The 25219-nt window shown below is 35.7% G+C and overlaps 1 protein-coding gene across 1 annotated transcript in view; it reads left to right on the plus strand.

Annotated features, from left to right (window-relative positions):
- The window catches only part of C31H8orf89 (chromosome 31 C8orf89 homolog), a 51984-nt gene extending 27148 nt beyond the window's left edge, over positions 1-24836 (plus strand). The window contains exons 3-7 of the mRNA XM_087420359.1: positions 211-364; positions 2406-2552; positions 3286-3341; positions 23581-23619; positions 24545-24836. Of these exons, the coding sequence (XP_087276485.1) occupies positions 211-364; positions 2406-2552; positions 3286-3341; positions 23581-23619; positions 24545-24693 (545 nt within the window). The 3' untranslated portion in view covers positions 24694-24836. The remainder of the gene's footprint in view (positions 1-210; positions 365-2405; positions 2553-3285; positions 3342-23580; positions 23620-24544) is intronic.
- The last annotated feature ends 383 nt before the right edge of the window (positions 24837-25219 follow it).

A 25219-nucleotide genomic window follows, 5' to 3' on the forward strand; every position in this document is an offset into this window, starting at 1 on the left:
CCCCTTAATCAAGTCTTCCCTATAGTCCCTGTACTAGGAATTTAAAGCTATTCTCTTGGGAAAGATGCTAGATAAATTATAGTAGCTTAATTTTCTTTATTTAATGACAGATTTACTATATTTTATTATGCATTTTAGTATGTAGTAAAAAAAGTTATATATATTTAATCAAGAAATAATGCAGATAATTATGATGCTATTTTTAATTAGAATATACCACAGCATTTGGTCTAAAAGAGTTCAAAGAATGTGTCAAAATGCCATATTTACCAGGATTGCAAAGTTGCGAAAAAAATGTAAGTTCAACTCCGCTAGAGCTTCATGAAAGACTGCTGCATGCTGATCATGAGATGCCCCCAGTCAGGTAGATCATTTCCATGCAATTCGCTTCTGTTGAGTGTTTATTTGTAGTAATATTACTGAATGTAGAGTTTTTTCTGGCTAGGGAATCTAATTTTTTCTTGCCTACTAATTTTTTTCCATAAAGGATTTAATTTTTTTAATCTAAGTTAGTGATTTTATTCAGTTTGGCAAGTAGGCAGTTTTCTCAGTTTTCAAGTGACATTGCAAGAAAAGGATTTAAGGACTTCCTTTTAAAAATCTTTATTGCCATGGTGTAGATTGCCCATGAGAATATTGGAATTTTTATAAATAAAAATAAATGAACTTTCTGCAATATTAATGGGTTTTGTTACCCCAAATATAGAACCTGTGTTTCATTTCTAGCTTGACTGAAGTAGTGTGAGGGGAGATTCTAAATGAGATGTCAGTCTAATGAAGACCCTGCATTGACTCTCAGAAATGAGTTTGTCAGCCAGACAAACCCCACTGACTTTGAATACTGGCGTTTAAAAACATTATTATAAATACCTTTCCTACTATAAATCAGACTGGCTGACATACCATTAGAAGAAAACCCCTTTCTCTAAAGAGCTCTATAAATTAGTTAGTAAGACAGTCTTGTATTTTATTTGGTTTCTACTTTGGTTTATTTATTTATTCATCAGATATTTGTCAAATGTCTAGTACTTGTTCTCTTTGCCTAAAAAAAGATGAACCATTTATAGCAGTCTGAGTTGCAACTCTCTTTAGGAGAGAATTTATATTTTTATACTATCTCCTGCCATAAAGGGCTTTCAAGTCATATATAGCACACAGGTATTAGAATTTCAGAATGTATTTCTTGAGTTTTCCACTAGTATTATTGTTCTTGCTAATTACTCTTAAAATGAATTCTGATAATATAAGTAGAGAACTAAAACATACTAAAAATGAAAAGTTGTGAATAGTTTTTATCTAAATTATGAAAATAACTAAGAACTTTGCAGTAAGTTTGGTAGAAAAAAGAAAAACAATTCTTTGATAGTTACCCATCCTAACATACCCATTTTTATTGTTGGGTGTTCTCTACTATCCTTCTTCATTTTCATGGATTTTTATTTTAGTGTACTTACAATTTTTTATTCTGCCTTTTTTTACTTAATATCACATATATACATTTTTTCCTGTCACTACATAATCTTCAAACAGTCTTTACTGTCTACATTAAGTAAAAAAAGTAAAAAGTTCAGTTTTTTTAAGTGGACTTTTAAGTTGCTTTGACTTTTTCAATTTTGTAAATAACACCACGATGAACAATAACACACTTAAAGCCTTTCCTATCATTTTTCATATTATCCGAGGACAGATTGCCAAGCTATAAAAATATAAAAAGCAAAATTATTCTTTCTGAAGTGAGATGACAATGAAATAAGGCAGAATCAGAGATGGGAGGAGAGAGTGAGTTGCTAGTAGAGGAGATGGTGACAGTTCAAGAGGAGGGATGGTAGGGATGTAGAAGGAAGAGGGACCATTGGAAACAAGAATATAAAACTTGCTTAAGGACAGTGAGTTTCCATCATTACCAAGACACCTGTATCCCTTATGCTCGGCTAGCTCGTGTCAGTTTCATCGGGAGTCACAGTGCCCTTTGGGGGGGGGGGCGGGTAAGAGTGTGCAGGGCTGCCCCTGGCAATAGACCTGTATCAGTACAGACCCATCTTGTTACCCTTCTTTCCATGCATGTGATCATCTTAAAGAAATTGGAAGCCCTGAAAGCACCCCCCTGAATTCGCCCATTCTGCTTCTAAATTTTAAGTCTTCATTTTATTTCCTACTGTTTTCACCCCATTTCAGTTTATTTTTTTCATTTGCAATTTGGCTATTTGTGAAATGATTCCTCAACATTTTACATTGACTTGAGTCAATGAAGGCTAATTTGAATATATTATATTTGTGTGATGACAAGTGTTCCTCATAGATAAAGTGGAAGAGTGGTGGCTAAGTGCCATGACGTTTATGAAGTGCTTGGCAAACGTAAATGTTAGTTCTGTTCCCTGTCTTTGACGGAAGTGTCTTTATTTTAGCCATTCCAGTGAGAACATGTCGAGTTGCCTGCAAATATTTTATTCTCCTCTGCATATTGCACAGCGCCCTGTGAAAGAACAGCCTGGGCAAAGCAGGGAAGTACTCACTTCTGTCTGTCTTGTGTCCAATCCCTTACTCCCCTTTTTTTTCCTCATATGAATATTTGATTTTAAAACTGATAAAAGCCTCGTGTTTTCTCAAATTCCTTTAATGATAATCAGAATTTTCAGTGACTCTCAAGGCACACTTTGGTAATATAACTGAAAATAGTAATCCAGAGGTGAAGAGCATTTAAAAGTTCCACAGACTGCTAAAGTTTAATATAGTTACACAAAATTTGGAGTTCTTATGGATTATCTCACCCACAGCAGATTCAATCATGACATATTTCCTATAATAACCTACTTATTATCTAGGTTTATTCTAGTAGGAACAAAAGTTAATTATGACAAAATTCAGATTGTGGTGATTAATAGGTAAAAAGTACACAAATAAGTGGTAGTTGGTATCTGGCATATCCAGCTCTACCCTGTTAATCTAATCTTGATTCCCTTCCACTCAGCATCCCCTGAATCGTGATTAATGAGAGTTAAGATAAAGATAAGTGAATATAAAGATGGGAAAAGTTAGTCATAATTCTCATCCACTGGTAAAATTTATTAGCAAAAACCGTGATATTGAGTTGGTTCATATCTGCTTCTGATTGGGTTAGTTATGATGGAAGGAGTTTTCTTTCTTGAATGTTTATTTAATTTCCATGTGATGTCCTTCAACAAGTGAGTTTCACTGAAAGTGTGCTTCTTGTCTCGTATTGTATTTTTAAAAATTACTTACCCTGGATTTATATAAAAGTGATTTTATGATAATCTATAATTTTAGGATGAAGAAGACTAAGGAGACATGCACTGTGGTACCACTTCAGGAGAAATGCAAAGGTGAGCTAGCTCATCTCTTGTCCAACCACATGTCTTGTTAGCGCATTGAGTATTTAACTTCCTTTCTTTCCATTGATTTAATTGTCTTTGTTTTGTTAATGCTTCTTCTAAGCTTTGATTATTTTATAAACTTAGTGGATGTTGTGTTCAATATATACATACCTTTATTATCCCAGGACCCTGGGATAGGCCCTCGTCATGTCTCATGATCGTCATCACAGTCACCTGCAAACTCGTCTTGCTTTGAGATTCTAGCCTTTGAAATCCTTCAACACTGCGATAAAAGCCTAAAACCTTGGCCTCTAATCACATCACTCCCTTCAAAAACAATGACTCCTCATTACCCACAGACTAAAGGGTGAACTCCTTAGCTTGACGTTGAACCCTTTACCATCTTGCCCTAACTTTCCTTTCTAGCCTTAGTTCCTAATTAATTTTTTCATGAATCCTGTGTGTCTGTAATATCCCACTACAGAAACTTATCTATATGCCAACAGTTTGGGTTCCAAAACTACTCTTAAGTTGATTTATTCTTAAGTCCTTGATGACTAAGAGAGTTTATAGCAGCAAGGTGCATTTCCACCTATTTGGAGTATGAGTTTGTCCTTTGAAACTTTAATATCTGCATTCTCACTTCCACATTTCTAATGTTTCATCAGAATTTTGTTTTTTAAAAAGAGACATTGAAAAATATGTTGAGCCAAGTAATTGCACTTTTAATGATGTCTACAAGATTATGAAGAATTTCCTAGCAGCTCTGGTATCTACACTTAACTGCCTCATCCTTTACTTTCATGCATTACAGATTCATGGGGACATTATACCAAGAGAACCATATATAGTGTGTGACATAACGCATATGTCTAGCATTTAAGTTCCCCAGTACATTTTTAGCTGTTTCCTCAAGTAATTTTCCCAAAGTTAATGGTAAAGATTCTTGAGCCATACAGTCAAAAGTTTTCCATTTTGTCATTATGTTTTCTTGTCTTTTGTTGATATTATCTAAACTAGGGTTTTCAATAGTGACAGTATTAACATTTTGGACCAGATAATTCTTTGTTGTGGGGGTCTGTCCTGTGCTGTTGTATGATGTTTGGCAGCATCCATAACCTTTACTCACTAGATGCCACTAGCACCCCCCAGGTTGTGGTGATCAACAGTGTCTCCAGACACTGCCAAATGTCTGTAGGGTGACAAAATCCACCCCCAGTTGAGAACTGCTGGTGTAAACATAACATCTGTAACATTACACGTTATTTGCTACTTGTCCTTCAGACTATCAAATGTTTCATCCTTTACCTATGTGCAACAATTATTTCCTTCCCAGTTTAACATTTTTTAAACCTTTCTTATTTTTATTTTTATCATAATCATAGTTTCTTCTTCCAGTACATTCATCACTTCTATGATTTGGCACTTATGGAATAATGGAGTCAACAGAACACCTCCAAACAAACAACAAAAACTAAAATTACTAAGTAAAACCTTTAGCGACGTTGTTGGTAGCCGTCAAAATTGACTTGTTAGCAGCTTTGCAAGTTCAGTCTATAGAAGTTCATGAGGTTAAATGTTCATGAACTTCTCCTTGGATATTTCCTTTCTATGAATTTCCATATACTATAAATAACTTCTGTAATCAACAGGCAGCATAAAATAAAAATATGAATTTTAATTCAAACAAAAGACATTTGTTTTGCATGTTGGCCTACATGAACATTTGCCTGCCTATTTTCCAATAGGCCAACTTTATGGTTCTTTCAGGCCAGTAATGTCTTATTCACTTTTGTGTCCCTACAGTACCTACACCAGTTTTTGCCACATATTGAGTCTTCAGTAAATACTTGATGATTTTCTTTCAGAGTCACCCAAGAAGTCAGTTCATTCATTCAGTTGCCACATATGAATTGAGTGTCTGTTCTGTGCCAGGCATTGTTCCAGGTACTTGGGCTTAGGGTCCATCCCTCAACAAAAGAAAGATCCCTGCCCTTGTGGAGCTTACATTCTAGTGAGAGAATACAGCCAAGAAACATTAAATATAATAAATAAGCCCATTATTTACTATATAGAAGGTGAAAGTACAATAGAAACAACAACAAAATAGAACAGGATAAGGTAGATCAAGAGGTCTGGGGAGAGGATAATTTACAGTTTTACATAGGGTGGTCAGAATAGGTTTAATTGAGGGGGTAATATTTGAACAAAGACTTGAAGGAGGTGAGGAAGATAAACTCTGGGGGGAAAAGTTATTCTCTTGGGGCCAGCAAAGGTCCCAAGACAGGATGGTACCTGACCTGTTGGAAGAACACCAGGAGTCGAGTGTGGCTAATCTCCAAGTGTGGAAGATGACGTAAGAGAGGTAATGGAGCATCTGACCATGTAGGGCCCTGGAAGGGACTTTGTATTTAACTCTGATTGAAATAAGAAGCCATTGAATGACTTTAAGAAAAGAATGATTTTAATGTGATCTGATCTAAGTTTTTAAAGGATCACTGTGGCAACTATCATCTATTTCAATAGTTACACCTTTTGAAAAAACGGCGCAGGGGCCGGCCCTATGGTACAAGCAGTTAAGTGTGTGTGCTCTGCTGCAGTGGCCCGGGGTTTGCCAGTTTGGATTCTGGGCGTGCACCGACGCACTGCTTGTCGAGCCATGCTGTGGCGGTGTCCCATATCAAGTAGAGGAAGATGGGCACAGATGTTAGCTCAGGGCCAATCCTCCTCAGCAAAAAGAGGAGGATTGGTATCAGATGTTAGCTCAGGGCTGATCATCCGCACAAAAAAAAATAAATAAACAAACAAAAAAAAACAAACAAAGAAACGGCCCAGAGAACTTGCATCTCTGGCTATGACGAAATAGCTTATATCAGACAAACTTTACCACCAAGAATTAGCATAAGATCTAATTATAAAAATATAATAAAAATATATTTTATAATATATAAAAATAATATAAAGTATAAAAAGTTATATATTATACATTTATTATTAATATAAAAATGATAAAAATATTAAAAAGCAACTGTTTTAAGGTGTCAGGAGCAACCATTTCCAACAGGACTTGAAAGCCTGGAGGAATAACTTCAGAGAAGTGAGCCCAAAATGCTGTGAGCAATTTCCTCAACAGATGTTTGTCTATTCCTAAGTGGCATGTATGCTGGGTAATATTTCAAGATGTCAAGCAGAAAACAGCTTCTTGAATGCTAAAGAAGTGAGCAGAGATTTCAGTAGCTTATCGTTTGCTGGGGAGACACAGGTGGGAGTTTAAGACCTACCAACAGGGAGAGCCCTTGGTAAACACCCCAGGCTTTCAGCTGAAACTCCTGAAGGGCTAAACACTATAAATAAAGGCATACCAAGAATACGCTAGCTTTACAAAAGCCTAAAACCTAGTCTTGCCTGCCAGAAGAAAATTAAATTCTCTCTGGAGAACTATGAGATGAACCAGAACCCTATAGGTTTATAGAAGAATGACAAAAACCAAGAGAAGAAATAGACAACAGCAGCAGACTTACAAATGATCCAAATATTGGAATTATTTGACAGGGACTTTAAAAACTATATTTAATATGTTCAAGATAATAGAGAAAAAGATGAAAAATTACATCAGGAATTAGATCTATAAAAAAGAATCAAATAGAAATTCTTGAACTGAAAAATACAATAGTTGATTAGACTTAACAGATGCTAGGACACAGGCAACAAATGCAAAAATAAACAGGTAGGACTACATCAAACTAAAAAGCTTCTGCACAGCAAAAGAAACCATCAACAAAATGAAAAGGCAACCTACTGAAAGGGAGAAAATATGTGCAAACCATATATCTTATAAGGGATTAACACCCAAAATATGTAAGGAACTCCTACAACTCAATAGCAAAAAACTGAATAACCCAATTTAAAAATGGGCAAAGGACCTGAATAGACTTTTTCCAAAGAAGACATACAAATGGCCAACAGGTGCATGAAAAGATGCTCAATATCACTAGTCATCAGGGAAATACAAATCAAAACCACAATGAAATATCATCTCATACCTGGTCAGATGGCTGTTATCAAAAAGACAAGAGATAAGTGTTGGCGAGGGAGTAAAGAAAAGGGAGCCCTGTTGGTGGGAATGTAAGTTGGTACAGCCATTATGGAAAACAGTATGGAGGTTCCTCAAAAAATTAAAATTGGAACTACCGTATGATCCAGCAATCCCACTACTGGGTATATATCCAGAGGAAATTAAATCAGTATCTTGAAGAGATATCTGCACTCCCATGTTCATTGCAGCATTATTCCCAATAGCCAAGATATGGAAACAACCTAAGTGTCCATTGATGGATAAATGAATAAAGAAAATGTGGTTTATATACACAGTGGAATATTATTTAGCCATTAAAAGAGAAGGAAGTCCTGCCATTTGTGACAACATGGATGAACACAGAGGGCATTAGGGTAAGTGAAATAAGCCAAATGGAGAAAGACAAATACTGCATGGTATCACTTATTTATGGAATCTAAAACAAACAACAAAAAAAGAGATCAAACACAGAAACAGAGTAGAATGGTGGTTACCAGGGGCTAGGGGGTGAGGCAAATGGGGAGACGGTCAAAGTATACAAAATTCCAGTTATAAGAGGAATAAGTTCTGGGAATCTAATGTACAGCATGGTGACTATAGTTAATAATACTGTATTATATATGAAATTTGCTAAAAGAGTCAATCATAAGTGTTCTCACCTCCCCCCACCCAAAAAAGGGTAACAGTGCGAGGTGATGAAAGTGTTAATTAACTTAATTGTGGTAATCATTTCACAACGTATACATATACTAAGTCCTCATGTTATATACCTTAAATATTTACAATTTTTATTTGTCAGATATACCTTAATACAGTTGGAAGAAAAATGAACAACAGATGATAGGATTAGTAAAATGGAAGATAAATCATTAGAAAATACCCAGTTAACGTGAAGGGAGAATAAAGATAGATAATACAGAACAGAGTGTGCAAGACATTATGTAATAAGATACAACTGCTGCACATGTGTAATTCTAGTTCCAGAATAAGAGGAAAGAGGAGTGGGACAGAAGCAGTGTTTACAAACTGGCTGAGAATTTCCAAAACTGATGAAAAATACCAAGCTACAGATACAAGAAGTTCTATGAGCCCTCGGCAGGATAAAGATAAGTAAAAACCACAGCAGCCACGTTATAATAAAAAGACTAAATATTTAAAAAAGGAGAGAAGATATGTTACCTTCAAGAGAGCATTGGTAAGACATACAACTGACTTTTCAGTGTAGACAATGGAAGGAAAAAGACAGTGGGATGGCATTTTCAAAGATGGCTGAAAGATAATAACTGCCAAACTTAAATTCTATACCCAGTGAAAATATCCTTAAAAGTAAAAGTGAAATAAAGGCATTTTCATTCAAATAGAAGTTGAGAGAATTCATTGTCAGCAGAGCTGCACTAAAAGAAATATTAAGGAAGTAACGATACAAGATGGAAGCACAACAACTCGGGAAGGAATGAGAAGCAGTAGCAGCAGTAGTGTCTTATGAAGCTTAAAATATGTGTAGAAATAAAATACTTGACAATAATAGCACAGAGGTGGGATGGGGCATACATGGAGTTAAAATGTTGAAGTATTCTTGCATTATCTGAAAAACGGTAAAATAACTAAAGTAGATTGTAATATGTCAGAGACGTGATAATCTGTATGGTAACCACTAAAAGAATAATAAAAGAATACAAGTAACAAGCTAATAGAGGGATAATAGAATAATAAAAAAATCTTGATCATTTCAAAAGAAGGCAAGAAAGGAGGAAAAAAGGAACATAGAAAAAAACTAACAGAATTGAAGATTTAAAATTAAACATAACAGGAGGAAGTCAAGATGGCAGTGTAGGCAGACTCTGAACTCACCTCCTCCCGCGGACACAGCCAATTTACGACTACTCGTGGAAAAATTACCCCTGATACAGAACTGAAAACTGGATAAGAGGAACTCCTGCAACAACGGACAATCCTAACTGAGGTAGAAGAGGCAGAAACTCCCTTCTGGAGACGAAAAACGCTGCCTTCACAAGCTACAGCGCCTCACAGCCGCCCGGGAACAGCCCAAAGGTACGCAGCCCTCCCTGGAGGAGCGGGCCCCTGAGCTGGGGAGCGCCCCCGCTGTGGGCATTTTGTGGACCCAGCACAATCGAGGCGAGTGGCATAATATCTGACTTTGTCTGCTACTAAAACATTGGGGAATACCCCCAGAAAAGCTGGTTCACAAGGAAATTAAAACCGGCTCTTAAAGGGCCCATGTGCAAACTCACCTGTTTCAGAAAGCAACCTAAAATCACCAGAAAGAAAAGTGCACAGTGCTTTGGTGAAAAGAGACTCACCTGATAGGCCCTGAGTGCATCTCGGTGAGAGGTGAGACCTCTCCAGGGACGGGGACGTTGGCGGTGGCCATTTGTCTGGCCTGGTGTGGGTGTGCTGACACAGACGCCATTGGAGTTCTCCCTGAGGCCTGCTAGCCCAGGGTGTGCCTGACCCGCTAGATCACCGATTTAATCCAGCTCAGCCAGGGCAGGTGGCCCACCCTAGAGACTGGCCCCACCCAACAACAAGCCCTCAGGCAACTTGTGGGCCTGCATAGATTGGTGACTGGATTCTCTGCAGCCTGGCAACTGAGCCGACTTCAGTGGGGCAGGGCGTGCACAAGGAGCGGGTGGAGAGTGTGGGGTGGTGGTGGAGTGTGTGGGGCTCCCGCCATGGAGACACTGGGGCCACTTCGGGAGGTCGGGTCGCGCACACGGGGCAGGACTGTGTTGACTGTGTGTGTGGACCTGTGAGCGGCAGGGCTTGTCAGCTGCAGAAGACTTGTGCTCCTCAAAGACCCACATAGGGGGTTTGCCCCACCTTCCAAAGCCTGAAACAATTGGGTGCTCCCATGCCTGAGGCCAGCCCCACCCAGCTGCAATCCTCAGAGAGCTGACAAGAGATCTAAAGACTGGAGGCTTTTAGCAGTTGTAAGGCCCTGAGCCTAACAACCTGCCACGCGGGGGGCCTACTCACTTAAAAGAAATACTGCAACACAAATGTGGTATTAGAACTTGCAGCCAACTGTGCTGGGGCTCCCCACACCTGATAAAGAGACTGAAGGGCCCACAACAACTACAAGCAGCTGAGCATTACAACAGCTGGCCAGGAGCATAACTTGGCCTCCCTGGGTGCCAACAGGGAGAGCAAACAGGCCACAACAGAAGGACACACGTAGCCCACATAGGGGTCACCCCTGGAACAATGAGAACTGAGGGAAGCACACTACAGGCCTCCTAAGCCATCACTTACATAAGGTCACCTATCCAAGAGCAGGAGACATAGCTGACCTACCTAATACATAGACACAAGCACAGGGAAAGAGGCAAAATGAGGAGGCAAAGGAATACATTCCAAGTAAGGGAACAGGACAAAACCCCAGAAAAGGAACTAAGTGAAACAGAAATGAGCAACCTACCTGACAGAGAGTTCAAACAAAGACTGTTAAGGATGCTCACTGATGTGGGGAGAAGAATAGATGAACTCAGTGAGAATGTCAACAAAGAAATGGAAGATATAAAAAAGAACCAATCAGAAATGAAGAATACAATACTGGAAATGAAAAATTCACTAGAGGGACTCAAAAGCAGAGTAGAGGATACAGAAGAACGGATCTGTGAGCTGGACGAAAGACTAGAAGTAATTACCCAAGCTGAACAGGTAAAAGAGAAAAGAATTAAAAAGAGTGAGGACAGTCTAAGGGACCTCTGGGACAACATCAAGCGCACTAACATCCATGTTATAGGTGTTCCAGAAGGAGAAGAGTGAGACAAAGGGGCAGAGAATCTATTTCAAGAAATAATAGATGAAAACTTCCCTAACCTAAGGAAGGAAACAGACATCCAGGTACAGGAAGCACAGAGAGCCCCAAACAAGGTAAACCCAAAGAGGTCCACACCAAGACACATCATAATCAAAATGTCCAGAATTAAAGATAAAGAGAGAATCCTAAAAGCCGCAAGAGAAAGACAAGTTACATACAAAGGAAACCCCATAAGGCTATCAGCTGACTTCTCAGCAGAAACCTTACAGGCTAGAAGAGAATGGCATGATATATTTAAAGTGCTATAAAGAAAAAACTTACAGCCAAGAATACTCTACCCAGCAAGGTTATCATTCAAAATGGAAGGAGAGATAAAAAATTTCCCAGACAAGCAAAAATTAAAGGAGTTTGTCACCAAGAAACCAGTGCTACAAGAAATGTTAAAGGGACTGATTTAAGGGGAAAGGAGAAGACCACAAATAGGAAAAATTATCTATTTCCATGATAAGAGGGTAATGGATACAAATGCACAAAAAAGAGGTTAGATATGATATCAAAAACATAAAAGGAGGGAGGAGGGGAGTTAAAGAGTAGAGCTTTCAGACAGAGGTCAAACTAAAGAGACCATCAATTCTGTATGGAAGAAGGAAGGAACAGAGAAGGACTACTAAAACACTGAGGAAAAAAAAGTTAAAAAATGGCAGTAAGTACATACTTATCAATAGCTACTTTAAATGTCAATGGACTAAATGCTCCAATTAAAAGGCATAGGGTGGGTGACTGGATAAAAAAACAAGACCCATATATATGCTGCATACAAGAGACACACTTCAGACCTAAAGACACTCACAAACTGAAAGTGAAGGGATGGAAAAAGATACTCCACGCAAATGGCAATGAAAAGAAAGCTGGGGTAGCAGTACTCATATCAGACAAAATAGACTTTAAAACAAAAACTGTAAAAAGAGACAAGGGCATTACATAATGATCAAGGGAACAATCCAACAAGAGGATATAACACTTGTAAATATCTACGCACCCAATGTAGGTGCACCTAAATATATAAAGCAATTATTAACAGACATAAAAACAGAAATAGACAGTAACACAATAATAGTAGGGGACTTTAACACTCCACTTACACCAACAGATAGATCATCCAAACAGAAGATCAATAAGGAAACATTGGCCTTAAATGACACACTAGAACAGATGGACCTAGGAGATATATACAGAGCATTCCATCCAAAAACCAAAGAATACACGTTGTTTTCAAATGCACATGGAACATTCTCCACAATTCATCACATATTAGGCCACAAAACAAGTCTCCATAAATTGAAGAAGATTGAAATAATACCAAGCATCTTTTCTGACCACAACGATATGAAACTAGAAATCAACTATAGGAAGAAAATCAGAAAAGCCACAAATACGTGGAGATTAAACAAAATGCTACTGAACAATGACTGGGTCAATGAAGAAATCAAAAAATACCTGGAGACAAATGAAAATGAAAATACTACATGCCAGAATTTATGGGATACAGCAAAAGCGGTTCTAAGAGGGAAGTTTATAGCAATACAGGCCTATCTCAACAAACAAGAAAAATCTCAAATAAACAATCTAACAATGCACCTAAATGAACTGGAAAAAGAAGAACAAACAAAGCCCAAAATCAGTAGAAGAAGGGAAATAATAAAAGTCAGAGCAGAAATAAATGAAATAGAGACCAAAAAAACAATAGAAAAAATTAATAAAACCAAGAGCTGGTTCTTTGAAAAGATCAGCAAAATTGACAAACCTTTAGCTAGACTCACCAAGAAAAAAAGAGAGAAGGCACAAATAAGTAAAATCAGAAATGAAAGAGGAGAAATGACAACAGACACCTCAGAAATACAAAAGATTATAAGAGAATACTATGAAAAGCTATATGGCAACCAATTTGACAATGTGGAAGAAATGGATCAATTCTTAGAATCATACAACCTTCCAAAACTGGATCAAGAAGAAGTAGAGAATTTGAATAGACCAATCACCAGTAAGGAAATTGAAATAGTCATCAAAAACCTCCCCAAAAATAAAAGTCCAGGACCAGACGGCTTCCGTGGTGAATTCTACCAAACACTCAAAGAAGACTTAATACCTATCCTTCTCAAACTCTCCCCAAAAATTGAGGAGTGAGGGAAGCTCCCTAACTCATTCTATGAAGCTGACATTACCCTGATACCAAAACCAGACAAGGACAACACAAAAAAAGAAAATTACAGACCAATATCACTGATGAACATCAATGCAAAAATCCTCGACAAAATACTAGCAAATCACATACAACAATACGTTAAAAAGATTATACACCATGATCAAGTGGGATTTATTCCAGGTATGCCAGGATGGTTTAACATTCGCAAATCAATCAACGTGATACACCACATTAATAAAATGAAGAATAAAAATCACATGATCATCTCAATAGATGCAGAGAAAGCATTTGACAAGATACAGCATCCATTTATGACAAAAACTCTGAATAAAATGGGTATAGAAGGAAAGTACCTCAACATAATAAAGACCATATATGAGAAACCCACAGCTAATATCATCCTCGATGGTGAAAAACTGAAAGCTATTCCTCTAAGAACAGGAACCAGACAAGGATGCCCACTGTCACCACTCCTATTTAACATAGTATTGGAAGTCCTAGCAGAGCAGTCAGGCAAGAGAAAGAAAGAAAAGGGATCCAAATTGGAAAGGAAGAAGTGAACTGTCACTATTTGCAGATGACATGATTTTATATACAGAAAACCCTAAAGAATCCACCAGAAAACTTTTAGAAGTAATAAACAAATATGGTAAAGTTGCAGGATACAAAATCAACATACAAAAATCAGTTGCATTTCTATACACTAACAACGAAGTAGCAGAAAGAGAAATTAAGAATACCATCCCATTTACAATTGCAACAAAAAGAATAAAATACCTAGGAATAAACTTAACCAAAGAGGTGAAAGAGCTGTACACTGAAAACTATAAGACATTGCTGAAGGAAATTGAAGAAGACACAAAGAAATGGAAAGATATTCCATGCTCTTGGATTGGAAGAATTAACATAGTTAAGATGTCCATACTTCCTAAAGCCATCTATAGATTCAATGCAATCCCTATCAAAGTTCCAACAACATTTTTCACAGAAATAGAACAAAGAATCCTAAAATTTATATGGAACAACAAAAGACCCCAAATAGCAAAAGGAATCCTGAGAAAAAAGAAGAAAGCTGGAGGTATCACACTCCCTGATTTCAAAATATACTACAAAGCTATAGTAACCAAAACAGCATGGTACTGGCACAAAAACAGAGACACAGATCAATGGAATAGAATCAAAAGTCCAGAAATAAACCCACACATCTATGGACAGCTAATCTTTGACAAAGGAGCCAAGAACATACAAAGGAGAAAAGAAAGTCTCTTCAACAAATGGTGTTGGGAAAACTGGATAGCCACATGCAAAAAAATGAAAGTAGACCCTTACCTCACACCATACACAAAAATTAACTCCAAATGGATTAAAGACTTGAATGTAAGACCTGAAACTATGAAACTTCTAGAAGAAAACATAGGCAGTCTGCTCTTCAACATCGGTCTTAGCAACATATTTTCAAGCACCGTGTCTGACTGGGCAAGAGAAACAATAGAAAAAATAAACAAATGGGACTACATCAAACTAAAAAGCTTCTGCACAGCAAAGGAAACCATCAACAAAATGAAAAGACAACCTAACAATTGGGAGAAGATATTTGCAAACCATACATCTGATAAGGGCTTAATCTCCAAAATATATAAAGAACTCATGCATCTCAACAACAAAAATCTAACAACCCAATTAAAAAATGGGCAAAAGACCTGAACAGACATTTCACCAAAGAAGATATACAGATAGCCAACAGACACATGAAAAGATGTTCAAAATCATTAACTATCAGGGAAATGCAAATCAAAACTGCATTGAGATATCACTTCACGCCCTTCAGAATGGCTATAATTAACAAGACAGGAAACAACATGTGTTGGAGAGGATGTGGAGAGAAGGGAAGTCTCATACACTGCTGGTGGGAGTGCAAACTGGTGCAGCCACTATGGAAAACAGTATGGAGATTCCTCAAAAAATCAAGGATCGAATACCATATGATCCAGCTATTCCACTGCTGCGTATTTATCCAAAGAACATGAAAACACCAATGTGTAAAGATACTGCACCCCTGTGTTCATTGCAGCGTTATTCACAATAGCCAAGACTTGGAAGCAACCTAAGTGCCCATCAAGGGACGAATGGATAAAGAAGATGTGGTATATGTACACAATGGAATACTACTCAGCCATAAGAAACGATGAAATCCAGCCATTTGTGACAACATGGATGGACATTGAGGGTATTATGCAAAGGGAAATAAGTCAGAGGGAGAAGGTCAAATACCATATGATTTCCTTCATTAAGTAGTAGATAATAACAACAATAAACAAACACATAGGGACAGAGATTGTGTTGGTGGTTACCAGAGGGGAAGGGGGGAGGGAGGAGGGAGAAAGGGATAATTTGGCACATGTGTGTGGTGATGGGTTGTAATTAGTATTTGGGTGGTGAACATGATGTAATCTATGCAGAAATAGAAGTATAATGATGTACACCTGAAATTTATGCAATGTTATAAACCAGTTACTGCAATAAACAAAAAATTAAAAAAAAATAAAAATAAATAAAATAAAATTAAACATAATAATTACATTAGATATAAGTAGACTAAATATTTCAATTTAACAAAGAAAGACTATCAGACTGAGAAAAATAACTTTATACTTCTTACAAGAGGCACACCTTAAATATAAGGCAAGAAAGATAAAAAGTATGAGGATGGGGGCTGGCCCTGTGGTGTAGTGGTAAGTCCAGCTCTGCTTTGGCGCCCGGGTTCCTGGGTTCGGATCTGGGGCGTGGACTATACCACTCATCAAGCCATGCTGTGGTGGTGACCCACGTACAAAATAGAGGAATATTGACACAGATGTTAGCTCAGGGCTAATCTTCTTCAAGCAAAAACAGAGGAGGATTGGTGACAGATGTTAACTCAGAGCGAATCTTCCTCACCAAAAAAAAAAGTACAAGGATGGAAAAATATAAACCATGGAAACACTAACCAAAAGAAAGCTTGTGTAGCTACACTAACATCAAACAACATAGACTTCAAAGCAAGAAGTATTATGATAGATAGAATGATATTTCATAGTGACAAAAGGGTTAATACAACAGAAATATTTAACCATCCGAAATTTGTATGCTCTAATAACATAGACTTAAAATACATAAAGATAAAAGTAATGGAACTGAAAAGGAAATAGACAAATGCACAATCATTATGGTAGATTTTAAAACAAATATCAAGTGAAATCATATAGCGTGTGTTCTCTGACCACAGTGGAATTAACCTAGAAATCAATAACTAAGGATAACTATAAAATCCCACAGATGTTTGGATATTAAGAAATGTACTTCCAAATAACCCATGAGTCAAAGAAGAAATATAATGGAAATTACATATGAACTGAATGATGATGAAAATATGATACATCAATACTTGCGGAACGCAGCAAAACCATAGCTTATAGAGAAATTTATAGTATGAAGTGCATGTATTAGAAAAGAAGAAAGGCTTAAAGTCAATGATTTAAGAATCCATCCTAAGAAGTTAGCAAGAGAACAGCATATTAAATCCAAAGATAATAAAAGAAAGATATAATAAAGAGCAGAAATCAATGTAGAAAACAAATATTCAATAGAGAAAAATCAACAGAGCCAAAAGTTAGTTTTTGAAAATTTGAATAAAATTGATAAATGTCTAGCAAGGCTGATGAGAGAGAGAGAGAGAAACACACACACACAGAGACACAGAAATTACCAATATCGTAAATGAAAACGAAATCATTACTACATGTCCTGTAGATATTAAAAAGATAATGAGGCCACTGTGAATAACTATGCCAATAAATCTGACAATTTAGATAAAATAGATAAATTTCTTGAAAAAAAACAACTTAGCAAAATTGACACAAGAAGAAAGAAAATCTGCATAGTCTTGTCTCTATTAAAGAATTGAATCCTTCATTAAAAACCTTCACACAAACAAAAAACTCTCAGCTCAGAGGGTGTCACTGGTGAATTTTTCCAACATTTAATTTAAAAAAACAATGTTACATCACTTCTTCCAGAGAATAGAAAAAGAGGGAACTTAATGACCCGTTTTTTGAGGGCTCATAACCTTGATTCCAAAACCTGACTTTGGCATTATAAGAAAGTAAAATTATAAACCAATCTTTCTTGTGAAAATAGAGATAAAAGTTCTAAACAAAACATTATCAACTCAAATTCAGCGATATTTAAGGAGGATAATACGACACAACTGTGTCAGATTTGTCTAAGGAATGTGCAGTTGGTTCCACATTATAAAACAATTGGTGTCATTTGTCTTATTAACAGAATGAAGGAGAAGTCTCTTATGTTCACTTTGATATGCAAAAGATATTTTGATAAAATTCAATATTCATGATTAAAGACACTTTTAGCCAACTGTGATACAGAAGAGAACTTTCCTAATTTGATAAAGAGTATCTTCAAAAAACCTACAGCGAACAATACACTTTTAAACGACTAATAAGTTAAAGAAGAAATCACAAGGGAATTTATAAAATATCTGGAGACAAATGAAAACAAAAACATAACATATCAAGAATTATAGGTTGCAGTGAGATCAGCGCTAAGAGAGAAGTTTATAGCAGTAAGTGCTTACATTAAAAAAGGGTAAAAGGGGGCCGGCCCAGTGGCGCAAGCAGGGTTAAGTGTGCGCGCTCCGCTGCGGCGGCCCGGGGTTCGCTGGTTCGGATCCCGGGAGCGCACCGACGCACTGCTTGGCAAGCCATGCTGTGGCGGCGTCCTATATAAAGTGGAGGAGGATGGGCACAGGTGTTAGCCCAGGGCCGTCTTCCTCAGCAAAAAAAGAGGAGGATTGGCGGATGTTAGCACAGGGCTGATCTCCTCACAAAAAAAAAAAAAAAAAAAAGGGAAAAAGATCTCAAATGAGCAACTTAACCTTACACCTCAAGGAACTAGAAAAAGAAGAACTAAGCCCAAAATTAGCAGAAGGAAGGAAATAATAAAAATTAGAGGAGAGATAAATGAAATAGAGAATAGAAAAAAAATTAACAAAACCAAGATTTACTTTTTTGAAAAGATCAACAAAGTTCACAGACCCTTAGACTAACTAAGAAAAAAAGAGAGAAGACTCAAATAGCTAAAATTAGGAATGAAAGAAGAGACATAACTGATGTCAAGAAATAAAAAGGATTATAAGAGGCTACTATAAACAATTATGTGTCAACAGATTGGGTAACCTAGAAAAAAATGGATAAATTGATAGAAACATACAATCTTCCAAGACTGAATCATGAAGGAATACAAAACTGGTCAGACCTATAACTAGTGAGGAGATTGAAGCACTTATCAAAAACCTCGCAACAACAACAGCCCAGGATCAGAGGGCTTCACTGGCAAATTCTACAAAACTTTTAAAGAATTAATACCAATCCTTCACAAACTCTTCCAAAGAACTGAAGAGGAGAGAAAACTCCTTAACTAATTCTATGAGGCCAGCATTACCCTGATACCCAAACCAGACAAAGATACAATAAGAAAAGAAAACTACAGACCAATATCTCTGATGAGTATTGATGCAAAAATCCTAAACAAAATACCAACAAACTGAATTCAACAGCATATTAAAAAGATTGTACACCATGACCAAGTGGGATTCATACCTGAAATGCAAAGATGATTCAAAAAATAAAGGATGGTACAAAAAATAAATCAATATAATGTATCACATTAACAGAATGAAGAACAAAAACCACATGATCATCTCAATGGATGAAGAAAAAGCATTTGACAAAATTTAACACACTTTCATGATAAAAACAGTCAACAAACTAGGAATAGAAGAAATTTACTTCAATGTAATAAAAGCCATATATGAAAAGCCCAGAGCTAATATTACAGTAAAATGGGGAAAGACTGACATCATTTTCTCTAAGATCAGGAACAAGGCAAGGATGCCCACTCTTGTAACTACTGTTCAACATAGTACTGGAAGTTCCTACTGGAGCAATTAGGCAAGAAAAAGAAATAAAAGGCGTATAAATAAGAAAAGAAGAAGTAAAATTATCTCTGTTCGCAGATGACGTGGTCTTGTATGTAGAAAACCCTAAAGATTCCACAAAAAAGACTGTTTTAACTAATAGACAAATTCAGCAAAGTTTCAGGATACAAAATCAACACTCAAAAGTCAATTGTATTGCTATATACTAACAATGACCAATTTGAAAAGGAAATTAAGAAAACAATTGCATTTACTATAGAATCAAAAAGTATAAAATACTTAGGAATATGCTTAACCAAAGAGGTTAAAGACTTATACACTGAAAACTACAAAATATTGCTAAAAGAAATCAAATAAGTTACAAATAAGTGGAAAGACATCTCACGCTTGTGGACTGAAAGACAATATTGTTACGATGTCCATGCTATCCAGAGCAATCTACAGATTCAATGCAATCCCCATCAAAATCCCAATGACATTTTTTGCAGAAATAGAATATCTATCCTAGAATTCATATGGAATCTCAAGGACCTTGAATAGCCAAAACAATCGAGAAAGAACAAGGTTGGAGGCCTCCTACTTCCTGATTTGAAAACATACTACAAAACATACTTAATAGTAATTAAGATGGTATGGTACTGGCATAATGATAGATACGTAGACCGATGGAAAAGAATAGGAAGTCCAGAAATAAAACTTTGCATATATGGCCAAATGATTTTCAACAAATGTGCCAAGACCACACAATAGGGAAAGGACAGTCTCTTTGACAAATGATGTTGGGAAAACTAGATATCCACATGCAAAAGAGTGAAATTGGACCCTTATTTTACACCATATGCAAAATCAACTCAAAATATATTAAAGACCTAAACATAAGACCCAAAACTATTAAACTCCTAGAAGAAAACGGGGAACCTTCAAGACATTGAATTTGGCAATGATTTATTGGATATGACACCCTAAGTACAGGCAACAAAATAAAAAATAGACAAATGGGATGACATCAAACCTAAAAATTTCTGCGTATCAAAGGAAATAGTCAACAGAGTGAAAGGCAACTTACAGAATGAAAGAAAATAATTGCAAATCATATATCTGATTAGGGGTTAATATCCAGAATATATAAGAAACTTCTACAGCTCAATAACAAAAAAAAAATAACCTGATTAGAAAATGGTCAAAGAAATGTAAATTAGAAAATGACCAAAAATGGTCAAATTGAATAGATATTTCTCTGAGGAAGATATAAAAATGACAAATGGCCTATTCAACATTGTACTAAAGATCCTTAACCAGTTGAATAAGGTAAGAAAAAGAAATTAAAGATACATGGATTGAAAACTTATTTTTTATACATGGCATGATTGGATATTTAGAAAATCCAAAACATTCTAGATTAATTATTTGAATTAATAATCAATTTAGTAAGTCAATAAAAATTAGTTGTTGCTCTATAAATGAGGAAAAGCAATTACAAAATAAAATTCTAAGATATTATTTGCAATTGCACCAAGCAATCTCAATTGCTTAGGAATAGACATAATAAAAGTTGTGCAGGGCCTTTACACAGAAATCTTTGAAGCAGTACTGAGAAAAATTAAAGACCTAACTAAATAGACAGATATACTTTTTCCATAAATGGGAAGACTCAATATTTAAAGATCTCAATTCTCTACTAAATGATCTCTAGATTCATGCAATCCCAATTAAACCTCAGTGGGCTTTTTTTGGGTGGAAACTGATCTGGCAATTCTAAAATTTATGTGGAAATACAAAGAATAAGAAGAGCAAAGACAACAAGGTAAAAACAAAGATGAAGGTCTTATGTTATCAGATATCAAAACTTATTAGAAAACAATAGTCATTAAACCAGTGTGGTATTGGTGCAAGCACAGACAATTAGACTAAAGGGGTAGAATTGGGAATCCAGAAACTGATTCACATATATGTAATCACCTGATTTTACAACGAAGGTGCCACTACAATGAATTGAGGAAAGGATTGTCTTTTCAATTGAATATCCATGTGGAATGAAATGAACTTTGACCCCTATCACACACTGTACTCAAAAGTCAATTCCAGATAGATAATAGACCTAAATGTGAAGGAAAAAAAATCTACAAGTTGACATAGGAGAATATCTTCATGACTTTGGGACAGGCAAAGATTTCTTAAATATGGCACAAAAAAAGCACTAATCAAAAGGGAAAGATTGTTAAATTGGGCTTCATTAAAATTAAGAACTTCTTTTCACTAAAAGACCTATTTAATATAGTGAAAAGGCAAGTTGTGGAGTGGAAGAATGTGCTTGCAATTATATATGTCCAACAAAGGACTCATATTCAGTACATATAAAGAACTCCTACAAATCAATAAGAAAAAGAACGTAAGTTTAAAAATGAATAAAAGACTTGAATAGGGAGTTTACAAAAGAGGATATTCACATGGCCAGTAGCATATTAAAAGGTGCTTAACATAATTTATTATCAAGAAAATTAAGATTACAACTCCATACCACCTACCAGAAATAGCTACACTCCATAGACACTTACCAGAATAGCTAAAATGAAAATGACTGACAGTACCGAGTGCTAGGAAGGATGGGAACAATTGGAATGCTCATTACTGCCAGTAGAAGTGTTAATTGGTATAATGACTTTCAAAAATTCTTTGGCAGTATATATTAAAATACATACTTTATGACTCAGCAGTGCTACTCCTAGTTATATACCCAACAGAACTGAGTGCACATGTGTACCAAAAGAAATGTACAAGAATGTTAACAGCAGCCCAGGCTGCTGAAACAAAAAGACCTCCACACTATAGTGGTTTAAATAAGATAGTTTATTTTTCTCTAATTTCCAAAGGTGAGTGGTCCAAGCTAGTGAAGCGGGTCTACTCTGTCTTGTCATTCAGGAACCCAGAGTCATCTTACCTTGTTGCTTCACCAACCTGTAGGGTTTTGTCTTTGTTTGCAAGGGGGTCATTGCCATGTCTGAATCCCAGCCAAGGGAAGGAAGAAAGAACAGAAATCTAGGGTAAGAGGATTATAATTTAAATCAAACATAACCAGAAAGTTGCACCTTTACTCATATCTCACTGGTCCATACTTATTAACAAGGCTATGCTTAGCTCCAAAGCAAGCTGAGAAATGTAATCCCTACCTGGATGGCCACGTGCTCAGCTAAAATTCTGTTGTGGAAGAAAGAATATAAAGTTTTGAAAGAATAATTAGTAGTCTGCCACAATTCTTTTTTAATTAAAATTTTTAACTTTCTATTGCAGATATTTGGAAATGTAGTTAATTTTTGCAATTTGTTCTTACAGCCATCCACTTTGCTAAAGTCTCTTATTATTTCCAGTTATATATATATAAAATGTAATATATATATATATAAAATGTAATATATATATAATTATATATATAAAATTTTGGGTTATCTATGTAGATTATCATAATTGTCTGTGAATAATGTCAGTTTTGTTTCTTCTCCAAATCCAATGTCTTTATTTTTCTTATTTTACTAAACTGGCTAGGACCACCAATACAATGGTGAATATGAAAGAACAGTAGGCATTTTGGACTTGTCTCTGATTTTAAAGAAAATGCCTTTAATGTTTCTCATTAAGAATGATGCTTGCTGTAGGTTTTGGGTAGATATCCTTTATCAAGGTAAAGAAGTTCTCTTTAATTTGCCAAGAGTTTTTTTTTATTTTTATAAATGAGAGTTGAATTTTATCAAATTTTTCTGAATTGATTGAGATGATCATGTGATTTTCTGTTTAATTTTTCAATGTGAAGAATATAACATTTGTAGATTTTGTAATGTTAAGACACTGTTGCATTCCTTGGAAACATCCAATATAGGCATGATTTACTATCTTTTTATGTACTGCCGTATTTAATTTGCCAGTATTTTGTTTGGGATTTTCTGTGATGTTAATGAGTGAGATTGCCACTAATTTTCCTTTTTGTCCTGTCCTTGTCTGGATTCAGTGTCAAGATTATAATGGCTGCATGGAGTGAATTGGGGAGTATTCCAGTCTTTCTGTTCTCTGAAGGACATGCCCGAAAATTGTAATGATCGCTCTCTTGAAAGTCTGATAGAATTCATCTGTAAAATCATTTGCGTCATTTGTTTTCTCTGGAGGAAACTTTTAATATTGTTTCAATCATTTTAATTTTAGGACTCTTAAGGCATTCTAATTCTTCTTCAATCAATTTTGGTAAGTTATATTTTCTAGAATTTTTTGCTTTTCATCTAAGTTTTCAAATTTATTGGTATAAAGTTTAGTCTTTGCTCTATCTGTACTTCTGTCACTCTTCTCCTAATATTATTTATTTGTTCCTTCTGCTTTATTTTCTTGATTAATCTCACCAGAGGCTTTCCTTTTTTATTAGTCTTTTCAATGAAGAACTCTTATCTTTTTAAAAGTCTTTCTTATGGTAAGTTTGTTTTCTACTTCATTGATTTCTCCTCTTTTCTGTATTATCTTTTTCCTTCCATATTCTTTGGGTTTATTCTTTTCCTAATGTGTGTCTTATACCTAGATTGTTAATTTTCAGCTTTCTTTTCTAACATAAGAATTTTAAGGTATAAAACTATGTACAACTTTTGCTGCATCGCACAAGTTTTGTAATATTTTCTTTATGGTAGTAATTACTACCATTCTATACTAGAAGCTTGATTAATGCTGTTTCGGTTAGTGAATGACTTATTTTACATTACAATTTTACTATTTTACTTCACTTAGCATATATGAGAAATGGTTTTATTTGGAGAAAATTACTTGATAAGCGTATAAAGTATGCAACAAGTTAGTTATGGAGATTGTGCCTCTTACTTTGGAATAAATTCCACAGCCATCCCATGTTTTAAGAAGCACATTACAGACACAGATTTAGTTTTATATAATTAAATACAAGCATTACAGTTTTCTTTTAGTTAAATATTTTTTGAGAGGACTTGCTATCACAGTCATTTTAGAAAGTAAGCAGTGGCGTTTCTGCTTCAAAGAATGTGTTCTGTGAAGAACTAGTTGTGTTTAGTGGTCACTTGATGAATGGAGATTTTGTTTGCACTGTGTTTTAGAGAATATCATTCATGTGTGCTTAATTTAATTTTAATATCTGAGCTTTTTTTCTTCACAGGTTCTGGCTTCAGCGATCCTCTCACTGGAGCATCATCTCAATACTTACAGAGACTTTCCAAAATGGCCATATTGGAGTATGATACCATTCGTCAAGAAACAACCAGAAAATCAAAAAAGGGCAAGAAACGAGAGCTACGAGACTGCTGATTAATATCAGACGGTGTGATCTTTCTTCACTGACTTTTAAGGTTTATATTTTTTTCTTTTCTTTTTTTTTGATATGTGATATGATGTGCAATTATTTACATACAAATGGAAATGTAAATAGGAAATAAATATTTTATGTTACATACAGAATAATTTGTATTTTGTTAACATTACAAAGAGACATTTAAGTTATGGTTTACGGGGACATAAGCATAAGAAAAATTTTATTCCATGAATTTTATGCACATTGATTATATTTTTTGATTCAATTGGATAAATGTTTTTTGAGTGCCTGTCTGTACAATGATATTTGCTAGGAGCTGCAGAAGATTCAAGAAACAGTGAGTTCTTATTGTTGGGGTTAGAAGGCACCCAGCTTGAACCTCTCCTTTTCCCTGTCTGAGTTTGAAAACAGTTGTGAGATAAATATTCAAGCAGATGAAAATCTTAGCTTTGTTTGCTGATAAAACCTGGAAGGGAAATCCTGGCTTCAATGTGTGGCGACAGCGGCCTCCTAATACTGAAC

The sequence above is a fragment of the Ceratotherium simum genome, chromosome 31, assembly GCF_057802395.1.
Source record: "Ceratotherium simum simum isolate JZ-2026a chromosome 31, ASM5780239v1, whole genome shotgun sequence".
Classification (NCBI taxonomy): Eukaryota; Metazoa; Chordata; class Mammalia; order Perissodactyla; family Rhinocerotidae; genus Ceratotherium; species Ceratotherium simum.